This window comes from Microchirus variegatus (assembly GCF_963457635.1).
Source record: "Microchirus variegatus genome assembly, chromosome: 9".
NCBI lineage: Eukaryota > Metazoa > Chordata > Actinopteri > Pleuronectiformes > Soleidae > Microchirus > Microchirus variegatus.
This window is the reverse complement of record NC_139810.1, coordinates 13933430-13945545: the sequence shown is the minus strand read 5'-3', so window position 1 is coordinate 13945545 and position 12116 is coordinate 13933430. Positions and strand designations below refer to the sequence as shown.

Genomic DNA, 12116 nt, shown 5'->3' with positions numbered 1-12116 from the left:
GACAGAATTTAAACATGCAACTTAATACAATAATTTATTGCTAATGATTTCTGTTGGCACATCAATACAAATGACTGAAATGTCATTAATGGTGCTAAAACAAAGAGAAAAATCACATCACTGTATTGTATTGTATTGTATTGTATTGTATTGTTGTATTGTGCAGCCATCTTTTAAATAATGTCCTACATGCTATGGAATAATGCAGTCAACTTTTTGACGTTGGCTTTCTTAGTGCATTGTATTTTCTCATACTGAATATTAACATAGGCCAATGGGTTGGTTATGTGTCATAACTATGTGTGTTTTCATGAACATGTGAACATGTGTTCAGGTGGTAAGCATACACAATGTGTATGTCATGGGAAACCATTTGAGCAAGTCAGTGAAGCAGAGATTGAATATAACCTTTGTCGACATAATATGTGATGAAAATTGCATGTCCTGTAAAATAATGATTAAAGTACCTTTGAACTGCATTGGACTCACATGCACACACACACAAACATATTGTACATGTACAGTATAAATGATATATCATCCATGCTTGACTGATTCCTCTGTTTCTCTCAGGTGACTGACGCTGATTGCTGCACATGCATGAATAACCTTCAGGACATTACATCTGCTCACACATGATGCCATCACTCAATGAGGTGTATAATAAAGCACACAGCGACTCACATCTGCAGATGTGTGTCACGTTTCTTTCACGCCAGCTGGCATGGCACTTTTTTTCCCTACTTGTAGGAAATACGATCTTACTAAGTCTTACTGCTTCTTCCTTTTTACTGATGCAGTTTTATGTCTTCAGGCTTTTTATTTCTATGTCTCAGTGCGACTGCTGGTGTTTTCTACACAGCAAACATCCTGTTTATTGCTTCTCTACCCAGTCCTCCTCCTCCCCCACTCACACCAACTGTGTGGAGTCATCAGAAGGAACTGGTGGTGAGTGGATTTGGAGAGAAGGTGGAGGCATTTTCAGATTCAAAATATCTTTCAGAATTGTAACTGTAACCTCCCACTTTCTCAAGTCAAAGTCTGGAATATAAAATGACTCAGAGCTTCCTGAGTCATAATATTATCTAATAGATACACACACTTATCAGATAGATAGATAGATAGATAGATAGATAGATAGATAGATAGATAGATAGAAAGAAAGAAAGAAAGAAAGAAAGAAAGAAAGAAAGAAAGAAAGAAAGAAAGAAAGAAAGAAAGAAAGAAAGAAAGATAATATTGTTTGTGGCTTCAATCCGTTTCCTAAAGCCACATTCAGCTCAGCGCAATTTTTAATTGGCTTTGCAGTTTGGCCCATTCTACCTTCCGTACGACCTGACGCACAACAGAGGAACGTATGCGGAACTTCCGTTGTAAACAAAACCAAAACAGACATCGTTCCACTGTGGCAAAAACACAAGAAACGGCGTAAATTCGTCTCTGGTCGAGAGCAAACCATTGAAGGTAAGTGTCAGTTTGTCAACAACGAGAATTCCTCCAGTTATCCACTGGACGGTTACAGCTGCTAACTACAAGACACGAACTGTTATGTAACATTAAGCCGTGAATGTTAGTTGCTATGTGGCTAGATGCTAGCTGGACTTGACGCCGATATTGTAGTGTTTTGCACTAACTAATACTAGTTAATACGCAGGACTGAATAGTGAGTTAATTAAACGGAAACATCAGTGACGGAAATATAACAAATCTAGTCGTGTGTTATTTAGCGGTAGTTTTAGTCACTGAACATTTTACTTATAATAAGAATTGGTAATTCTCACCAATTAGTGAGCGTGAATTCCTCATCCTTATTACATACCAGTAGTGAACACACACAAACCGGGCGAGCTTACGAGCCCAATTGCACACCTCTTGGCCATGTGCTGCACAGTATTTATCATATAAGTCCTAGTTTGTGTCGTATTGTATCCTAAAAAATATCCTTAAGCTTGACAGACGCTGAGACCGAGTCCACTTCCATACCTTCGTATGCAGTAGTGCATATGTTATTAAATTCACGTCGCAATGTTAACAACGCAGTTACCAAGTCGCTGTCTCCTCCTACATTCACCAGTCCAATTTCAACGATTTAACTTGTGTAGAATTAAGCCAACAACAGAAAATTAATGAAATATCTAAAATTATAAAGTTTCATGAAGGTCTCATGAAAACGACGATCTGAATTGTTTTCATCTCCTTCCTCTTTCATGGAATCTGCCATGTTGTACCCAGATTTAGTTGGATACAATAATGCAACTTCACTTCTATCCATCCATCCATTGTCTACTGTTCATCCTCCACATTAAGGTCACAGGGCCAACACATAGAGTCAATTGAAGATTACACTAAATCCTACACAGTGGTCTTGAATGACTTGATGGTGTTTTGTAGTAAAACTGCATTACAAGCATTCTCTAGTCAATAATAACAACAACAAAATAAATGTAACTGAATCTAAATAAAATGTGTTTTGCAAATCTATTCATAATTGCAGTAGAACAAACATCACAATTAGTTATTTTAGGATGTTATTGCGTATTAAAAAATGTACACCAAACAACAGCTCACTTCAGTGATTAGACTCTCTAACAATCCATACAATTTGCTTGAATCAAGTGCAGCAAATCCCAGATCACGTTGGAAGAATCTGCTGCAAGTTCTGCCAACTGGACTACAGAGGGGAAAAAACTAAAGTGGGATGTTTAAGTCACACAATACTAGCTTACTCAAGTGACACACACATATGTTTTTGCTTATTTAGTTTGAGTGACACAAGAGAGCCAGCTTCTCTCTAACAAAGACATTCTTTGGTGTGGCAGGTGTGAAAAAACAACCGCAGCCATCATGTCTCGGAAACAGACATTAAAACCTGTGCGGAGCAACAAAAAGAGTGAAGTGGAACGCAAGAGGGATGAGCGGGCAGCACGCCGAGCCATCGCAAAAGACCGTAAGAACCGGCCTCAGGATGGTGATGAAGGTGCAGAGTTTGTTAGTTTCTCCAATCAGCTCCAGGCTCTGGGGCTCAAGCTCAGAGAAGTCCCAGGAGATGGGTAAGAGCTAGTAAAAGATTATGGCATCTATTTGTGCTGGTCTCTCTCAGCATTGTCCCACACAGTGCAGGCACCACACAGTGCAGGCACCACACTACAGATAATCTGGTTGATTTACACAAAGTTACATTTAAGGTTGTCACAGCTATTTTAACAGGAGAACAATAATAATAATAACATAATGCTTTCAGCCTCTATGTTTTTCTTCAGCTTGCAGTCTGACAGCATACAACAGTGTTGTATGTTCTGCATACGTATTTCAAGAAACCTCTTAAATTTGTTTGAAACATTTTTCAGTTTTGCATCTTTTGAATATAATTACAAATAGTCACATCAACTAATTAAATTGTATGATTAAATCAAATAATCGCATATTCGTGGCCATCCCTATTATTAACCACAGCGGCATGGCTGCTGTATAGCAAAGGAAACATTTTTAATTAGTCATGTTTACTGCTGAGATTGAAGGTATAGTAAGCTTGTGTTTTGTTAGAGTTAAGTTGATGTCATTGTCAAAATCCCAATACTTTGCCATTGGATGGCAACTCAAACAGATATATTGATTTCAATTTCCTTTCCCCGGCAGAAACTGCCTGTTCAGAGCTTTAGGGGACCAGTTGGAGGGTCACTCGCGGGGTCACCTGCAGCTTCGTCAGGAGACTGTACAGTATATGATGTCTCATCGACAAGACTTTGAACCCTTCGTTGAGGATGAAGTTCCCTTTACACAGCACTGTAAGAAATTGATTCCGTTTCACACACATAAGTCTGACTAAAGCAGATTTGTACAGCAACTATGCGCTGACCCCTGGTGGTCATTGCGTCTGCTTGCAATGGAGCAACAGAACTACCCTCCCAAAATGACATTTTGACTTCACTCTCACACGTTGATTGTTCACAACTGGTGTGTGAACAATGTGACTGCTATTGTGTGGTTGCAAGCAGATAAAACTTTGGTTAGTGATGGTTTATTTTAATAAGATGAGCTATATTTGCTGTGCGACAAATACAAAAGGAAGAAGAATGGTGTGGGACCAGATTGTGAATAAAGCCTTTTCTTTTTTTTCGCCCAGTGTCGAACCTTTCACAGTCTGGTACATTTGCTGGCAATGACGCTATTGTAGCTTTTGCTCGCAGTCAACAGGTGAAAGTGGTCATCCATCAGCTGAACACTCCACTGTGGGAGGTAGGGATAAGCAAAGACAATTACTCAATGATACATAAGCACCATTTGCTACAGCACACAGTTTATTTCTTCTGCTTTCTTTGTAGATAAATGGGGCCGAGAAGCAGGTGTGCAGAGAGCTTCACATTGCCTACCGCTATGGAGATCATTATGACAGTGTGAGGCGGATCGGAGACAACTCTGAGAGTCCTGCTCAGCTCCGCATAGAGGTATATACTATATCTCTCTCATCTAAAATATAGTAGAAATCATATAGTCATTGCCAGGACTGCTTTTTTAGATTAAAAGCTGTGAGTTTCTGATGCTTATTTTGGTCTTTGATGTCATCAGAATATGCAGAATTCACAAGGTCAGCAGCGTGAGTTTGGGGACGGTCAGAGGGACAGACAGAAGAACTCTTCCCACACGTCCTCTGATGAGGACAACGTGATCCTGAACTCCATCAAGAATCGTGGAATCCAGGGTCAGACATCACACTTGACTCATTAACTTGCAGGAAGGATTAGGCAGTCGGCGTAAAAAACAAAAACGTTTCTCCATAACCATTGTATAATCGAGCTTAACTGTTCAATAACATATAAACATTTTCTTGAGCTTAACAATGGCATTCATATTCACTGACTAATTCTGTCCATATGTTTTCTGTCACAGGTGATGAGGAGAACCTCCTCCAGCTGAGTGCAGCAACCATTAATGCTGAATGGCTTGTTGGCTCAGTGTTGGGTCAGGCCTGCCAGGGCCAGTGTGCCTCAGGATCTTGCTCGGCCTGCAGAGCTGCAGCCTCAGACTGCAGTGAACACAAGCAGTCAGCAGAGGGCAGCAACATACAGAAATCTAAGGTGACATCAAAACAGAATTATCATTTTTATTTTAGAAATTCCAGTTGGTTGTAATTTTATTTCACAAGCCTTTATTATTTTAAGATCGACTTTACTCATGTTTCTTTCTTTTCTAACATCCACAGGTTTCAAACAAGCAGAGGAAGGAGCAGCAGAGGCAAGAGAAGAAGAAGCGTCAGGAGGAGAGGCATCGGCAGAAGTTTATCCAGAGCAAAGGAAGCCCAGACCAGAACCAGAACCAGCCAGAAGCTGTTACTTTAGTACCAGCTCTCAACACTCTCAGTATATAGACTGGAGCATGGCCAAAAATTACCTACTGTTTCTTTAGCTACCAGTGGCTGTCGCTGTCCACAAAGTTTTGCACATAGTCAGATTTGGTTCAGTCACAGTGGATGACTTTTCCTAAAGAGACTCCTATAGTTTCTTTTCAAACAGTATAATGGTGCCTGCAAAGTATGTGTCTGTGTGACTGACTGACTGTGTGTGTGTGTGTGTGTGTGTGTGTGTGTGTGTGTGTGTGTGTGTGTGTGTGTGTGTGTGTGTGTGTGTGTGTGTGTGTGTGTGTGTGTGTGTGTGTGTGTGTGTGTGTGTGTGTGTGTGTGTGTGTGTGTGAGAGAGAGTGAGAGAGAGTGAGAGAGAGAAAGTTGCAAGTGAAAGCGTTAGATTCTCAGTGTTGCTGGGTTTGGATTCAGTCCCTGGTTGGTGTTGGTTTATGTAGAAACTGACCCTCTGTGCTACCTATCTCTCCCCCCGCTCTATGCTGGACATTTGACTTTTCATGACAACCATGCAGATGCTAATTTTTGTGAAGTTGGGCTTTCTGATTTGCCACAGATTAAGTTGACATTTATTCAGATGTTCAGATCATCCAGATTTTGTTTGATCTGACCAAAGAAGGAAGCAAAGGAGCAATTGAAACATTGTTTTGCACACTGTTTAAGGAATGTGGCAATAAAAAAAGGAATAAATTATACTTTACTGTTAACGTCCATCAGACAATGTGTTTCAAAGTGTCGTATCCAGACATGCACATGTTGGCAAAACTGAGACTTTATTGTCACTTTCCTATGTATTTCCTGTAGTTAAACTGTAAACATCAACATATGTATTCAAAAAACACAAATTCACAGCACAAACATAGTGGATCCCTCAATCTGAGGCTTTATTGAGTTGTTGTTTAACAGAAACTCTTCTTCTAAACTCAGCTGAGTTACTTCAGTCAAACACTGCTGTTCCAACGTGGGTCTCTTTGGGTAATGAGTTGCCTTCAGTTTGTAAACTTAGTGCCAATCTCAATCATGAGCGGAGGACATGAGCATGGTGACCTGTGGACAGTGACTGGTGTCACTGGTGTCATGTTCATGGCCTGTGATATTTCATTAACCCTAAATGACGCGATTTCACACTGACTTTGGTTAACGAGTTACAGTTCACCAACATACTATTACATATTTAACTGGTTGTAGCTGTCGATTATAAATGTGTACATTTTAAATTACTCACTAATGTTCTGGGTCCGTAGCTGTGTTTGTGGCTCATGCGGATGATTTTAACACAACAGTTACCAAGGAGAGTTATTTCCAACAGCATATTTCGCTCTTGACATATTAATGTGACAGATTTGGATTCTGTCATTTTCCAAGATTTCTGACACATGCCACATGCTTCTGTGCTGAAGGCCTCTGCCAGAAATGTTAATTTATCCTAAATATGTGAGAAGTTGATTCTTTGAATAAACAGCACCTTCTGGCACTTAACTGTATTTTAGAGTGAGTGCCAGTGTACAGTAAACAACTGCAAAGATGCATGCAACAATCCTAAAAAAAAATGCATACCCCATGTCTTTATACCATAGTATTTTTATAGTATCAGCAAAACTGGAACTTTAGAGGGAAATTATGTGCATTGAGATATTTCATGTAAGAGATGAATCACAAGTCACAAGGAAATGTAAGAAATGTCCATTTTATTCAACAGTATAAAAAATCTAAAGGAAAAGAAGGGAAGGCTCACTGAGATAATTTAGTCTTCATCAGAATCCAAAAAGTATGTACAAAGTGAAACCTGCGTGATGGTATGAGTGACATGTTCAAGTACAACCATCATGTTATGTGACATTAATAGTGATCAAATGATAAATGCAAAACAAAGACTGAGTGGTAAAGCAGCAACCAATCTGCCTGTTTCAGTTATTATTATTATTTGGTTTCTTTACGTTTTATCTTATTTCTCGAAATCCACGTTGTGATAGCATCAATAAAAAGGGGTGTTTGGAAAAAGAATGTGGTTTCTGTAACAAACAAATCAGCGACAGGCTCATTCCTCCACAGGAAATCATTGCCATCAGCTGTTCATGCGTCTCTCAACATGTCACACACTCAAAACGCAAACAACATTTCTCTGTTGTTACTGTGAATAATTATGCTCTTAAAAACCCTGTGGATTTGACAGAAAAATCAACTTTGTACATCACATTCACACCTTATTATTTATGGTACTGTGTTGTCAGGTTTACATTTCAAGTTAAATTTAATATAAAAGGTGTTGCCATTACTGTGTTTTGATAACTTTTGTCATTTTAGTACAGAGGGAGCAAATGTAATGCAACTAATTTCCCCCAGGGATTGGTACAGTATTGGGATTCCGACTCTCGTCAGCGTCAGTGGGCCAATAAGGATGCAGCACGCTGTTAGACTGACTTGCATGCAACAGCTCTTGAGATTGACTGACAGAGCTCATTCCTCACAGGAGAAGAGGAAGACGCGGCTTATGACAGCACATGGTTGCTATCAGGCCAGCTTAAACTAAAAAATTATACTATAATGTGCACTGTAGGTTTTTTGTTTTGTTATCTTATAAAATTAGTATAGAAAAAAGTATCATCCAATACTACCCTAGTCAGGCAGAGTGTTGTTCTGTGTGTCTGGAGGGCAGCGCTTTAACAAGAGTGCACACAGGTATTGCAAACTTTCTACTCAAACAACCTTAGGTATTGATGACTATCTGGATGTAAAGAGGATTTCAACAAATAACACAGCTCAGTGTTTGGGGAAACACTTAACTGACTCAAGCATCAACATGAGCTGCTGGCCAAAGTAGTAATATTTTATTGTTTAAGAATCTAACTCTTCATTTGTAAGAACGTCAAAAGGCTTGTATTTTTGTAGACTGTACATGGAATCACTTTAAATATTTGTGTTCTTCAGAAAAAGAAAGAAAACTGCATGAAAAGTCTCATTGAACCATATTCCAACACCGTTAGTACAGTGGAACAAAGGAGAAGTATGTGTCTGTGGCTCCTCCTGAATGTCAAAGTTACTGGAAGATTCACATTGAAACTCCTCCAAACAGGTCACTTAACCACCTTCTTGCTTCTCGATCCACAAACGTTTATGAAACGTAGGCATCGTCTAGAAGTCCTGCCGAATGTTCTCCTTGTTCTCGTCCCCCTGCTGCTGTCTGAGCTGACCGATTTCATTCTCCAGCTGGACGATGGCTCGCTCGATCTCATAGTTCTTGCTGACCAGAGACACCCAACTGTTGACAGACAGCTGCAGACGTTAGAATGAAATCTAAAAATCTAAATTAGCCCCCAGTGTACATTATGTAGTCACATAAAACATACTTGGACTCCAGCTCTCGCAGTTTGGCTCCTCCTGCCAACTGATCGTTCTTACGCTGCCAGTTAATATCCTGAATTTGCTTCCTGTGGACCAGAAAAATGTATTAAAATCCACTAAATATAAAAAATTGACACAACTTTCTCAAGCAAACATGTTCCACTCATCGGTCACCTGAATTTCTGAAGTTCCTTTTGTGCCATCTCAATCATATAAGCCAAGTTACTGTGGGAAGAAGACAAACATGTTAGATGAACTCTTTGGACTAATTCTGTGTTGGCGCCTGGGATAAATGAGTGCGGCCACATACTCATTGTAGACTTTCCATGCGTTGGTTCCATACTGTGACATCAGCTCTAGATTCTCGATGCGGACCGCCTGGTGCTCCAGTTGGGCCATCGAGTTGTTGACGCACTCCTGCCACGCAGTAATGTCGTTCTTCTGTCCTGCTGAAGGCGCAGGCAGCTCATATCTACACAGGGAGGAAAACGGTTAAAGTCCAGTTTATTTCTCGAGCACAGTTGATGACAACGTAAAACAGACAAAAAGGTAAAATAATAAAATGGTTAAAAAAAGTGTCCAGATTTACTCTTCTTATCCTGAAGTGAAGGCAAAGGCGAAAAGGTGGGTCTTTGAAAAATGATTTGAAATAAAATATTAAAAAAATAAAATGATTCTAAAAAATAAATTGCTAAAATTAAATGATGCTCAACATCTGAAGCTACAGAGGAAAAATTACTTTTTTAAAAAAAGAATAAAAGAAATAAACATCCATTCTACACTTTTAAAATAATCTGCTTTTGTCTAAACCACCATGACGCTCTAAAGGCCACAGTATACTTTTCCGGCTGCGTAATGCGATATCCAACTGCGTAAACACTGAGACCCTTGAGCCTTCATAATTCTCCGTAGTGGTGCTGGATACGCACTGCAATTTTCCGCCTGATCAGTAGGGGTCGCTACGCAAGGTTGTTGTGCTTCTTGCTACAACGAGCAATGGCGTCCGAGAGAGAAAGACTGTTGTTGCAGCTGAATAACATTGAAACTAGGGATGTGAATCTTTGGGTGGCTCACGATTCGATTCGATTCCGATTCTTAGGGTCGTAGGTTACGCAGAGCATTCTGCGTCGACACAGAGCTTGTCGGAGAGCCTCTGCGACATCTCCGACTGCACAAAATATTAAGTGTCCGTCACTCCGTCAAGGGACAACGGAGACGGCAAGAGCTGCGATTGGTCCTCAGGACAGGCCGACCGAAGCTGCTCTGTGCCGGCTCACAGCACATGTTTAGACTCTAAATGGCCAATTTCTCGCCTCAAATTATCTAAAAATTGCGTTCTGTGACACAGAAAAGTGAGAAACGGCCACTGTTTCAACAACAACATTGCTCACTGTAGCCAAAAGCACAACAACCTGGCGTAGCGACCCCTACTGATCGGGTGAGAAATTGCAGTGCATATCCGTCACCACGACGCAGAAGTATGAAGGCACGAGGGGTCTCCGTAGTTACGCAGTAAGATAACGCATTACACAGTCAGAGAAGTATAATGTGGCCTTTAAAAAATATTTTGTGCACCCAGAGACGACGGAGAGGGGTCTTCGTAACCTACGTAGAGCACTTTACGCAGAAGTATACATTGGGCTTAACACAGGCTCCTGCAGTGTGTAGAATTTACCTCTTCATGCTGAGAAGCTCCAGGGGCTGGCGCGCTGCAAGACGCTCAAACTCATTCTTCATGATCTCTGTCTGGAGTTCAGAAAGAAAAAAAAAGATAATTCTCTCCTGTCACAATGGTCAACGTCATAAAGAAGGTTTTAGAGCTCTGAGGAGTTGGTCACCTCAAAAGTGGAGAAGTCCGGTGTGGGCAGGTAGCTCAGGTAGTTCTTGGTAGGTCGGTATCTCCTGGTCTCCTCTTCAACCAGCGCTGCAGCCTATAAGATGAAGGAAAATCGAGTCAAAGCACTGGCGCTACGCTACACAGAGCATTCTCTTCTCACTCTAAACACTGTCTGGTACAGGATACAGTATTAAAGTTTTGGATTTCCCCAGTGGGACTATTTTTTCCACTCGCTGTGTTTCTTCTCTCCAACTGACAGCAGCACACTGGAAATTAATTATATAAAGTTGTTGTAGACCTCCGGTGGTTTCCACCTTTGGATTTTCCAATAACCTCACACTTTTTTGAAGGAGAATAAATTCTAAGATTAAACATTTCAAAAGTAGATTAAGGTTATAAAATGTGAAATTAGTAAATTAAGAAATTAATATGTTTAATAGAAAAATAAGTTTGTATGTTTTCTCAGTGTGTGCATGGATTTTCATTGTGTTATTTAGTTTCCTCCCACAGTCCAAAAATATGCAGTTTTGGGGATTATTTGACTCATAAATGACCATAGGTTTGAGAGTGGATGGAAGATGGATGAATGAGTAATGTAATACAATACAGATAAAGTTTAAAGACATCTTTATGTGAGATACAATAAATATGTGAAAACGTATAAAACGTTAACAATGTTTAGGATTTTTTTTTAAAGTTAAATAATATCAGTGGGGTATTTCCTGCCAAAAACATCACAAAACTTGATTTGTTCCTAACGGAAGTTGGTCCCTGCACACGCAGTATCTCTGCTCCTTGTCCCAATGATCCGAGAGCTTTAATGATAATAATCACAGTAATTAATACGCATTAAGATAGAGGTAATGGTGACCAGATTAAATGTATGATGACTGTTCCACTGAAAGTGCCGCAGAGTGTAATTTATGTCCATGTTTGAGAACAGCATGGTTAGCTGAGCTAACATGCTGCGGCTAACAGATTCCCGGTTCGGTGCCGGTGAACTCACCGCTTCTCGGACTCCTGTTGCGTCATATCCTTGGTCAAAATACGGCAACGCATCGACGAACACTTCACCCGCTACTGAAGCCGTGCCGGCCATTTTAATCAGCCTTCTTTGATTGTTTTGTTTACCAAACTTGTCTTAAAATGAAACACCGCTCTTCAAAGCAACAACAAATTCGATTTCCGCTTCCGGCGGCAGTGGCACGACCTTCAAAAAAAAATCCTTACGTGACAACCCCGCGATACTATGTTGGTGACATCTAGTGGAGTGGAGTAGTGGAGTATAAGTGCTGCTTGATCAGGCGACAGTTGAGAGGCTTATGGTCTTAACTAGAAATGTAGGTTAAAAAACAATGTTTGGACTGCTGAGACAACAGCTGTGCAACTGATGACAAGCTGTCGCCTTTGTTGTGATTAGAAAGACGAAAATAAATCAAAATAGTAACAAAAATGTTCTGAATATGTTGATGTATAAATTGTTTTTTTTTCTTTATTGTTTGAACAAACAAATCCAAAAATTATATATTTTCTATTTCAGATCAGTTGACCACTACAGGGATAAATGACCTATTTATGCAACAA

The 12116-nt window shown here is 40.1% G+C and overlaps 2 protein-coding genes across 2 annotated transcripts; one reads left to right on the top strand and one right to left on the bottom strand.

The window, feature by feature from the left end:
- Positions 1 to 1331: 1331 nt before the first annotated feature.
- otud3 (OTU deubiquitinase 3) lies at positions 1332 to 6396 on the top strand. The gene is made up of 8 exons (XM_083894911.1): positions 1332 to 1464; positions 2820 to 3050; positions 3637 to 3785; positions 4124 to 4236; positions 4323 to 4445; positions 4567 to 4699; positions 4888 to 5075; positions 5201 to 6396. Exons 2-8 carry the CDS (start codon positions 2845 to 2847, stop codon positions 5363 to 5365), a joined length of 1077 nt encoding a protein of 358 aa, XP_083751037.1. The 5' UTR covers positions 1332 to 1464; positions 2820 to 2844; the 3' UTR covers positions 5366 to 6396.
- A 2089-nt stretch (positions 6397 to 8485) lies between these two features.
- On the bottom strand, positions 8486 to 11660 carry bcas2 (BCAS2 pre-mRNA processing factor; the record flags this gene model as incomplete). The annotated part of the gene is made up of 7 exons (XM_083894901.1): positions 11539 to 11660; positions 10534 to 10626; positions 10371 to 10441; positions 9006 to 9167; positions 8870 to 8920; positions 8701 to 8781; positions 8486 to 8612 (listed from the first exon to the last, which is right to left on the bottom strand). The coding sequence occupies exons 1-7, from the start codon at positions 11629 to 11631 to the stop codon at positions 8486 to 8488; spliced, it is 678 nt and encodes a 225-aa protein (XP_083751027.1). The 5' UTR covers positions 11632 to 11660.
- Between the last annotated feature and the right edge of the window lie 456 nt (positions 11661 to 12116).

Bases quoted from the DNA above. Each gene is read 5' to 3' on its own strand.
- otud3 (XM_083894911.1), top strand. From the start codon at position 2,845: ATGTCTCGGAAACAGACATTAAAACCTGTGCGGAGCAACAAAAAGAGT. The intron at 3,786-4,123 runs GTAAGAAATTGA...TTTTTCGCCCAG, and splicing joins AGTTCCCTTTACACAGCACT to TGTCGAACCTTTCACAGTCT. The intron at 4,237-4,322 runs GTAGGGATAAGC...CTTTCTTTGTAG, and splicing joins TGAACACTCCACTGTGGGAG to ATAAATGGGGCCGAGAAGCA.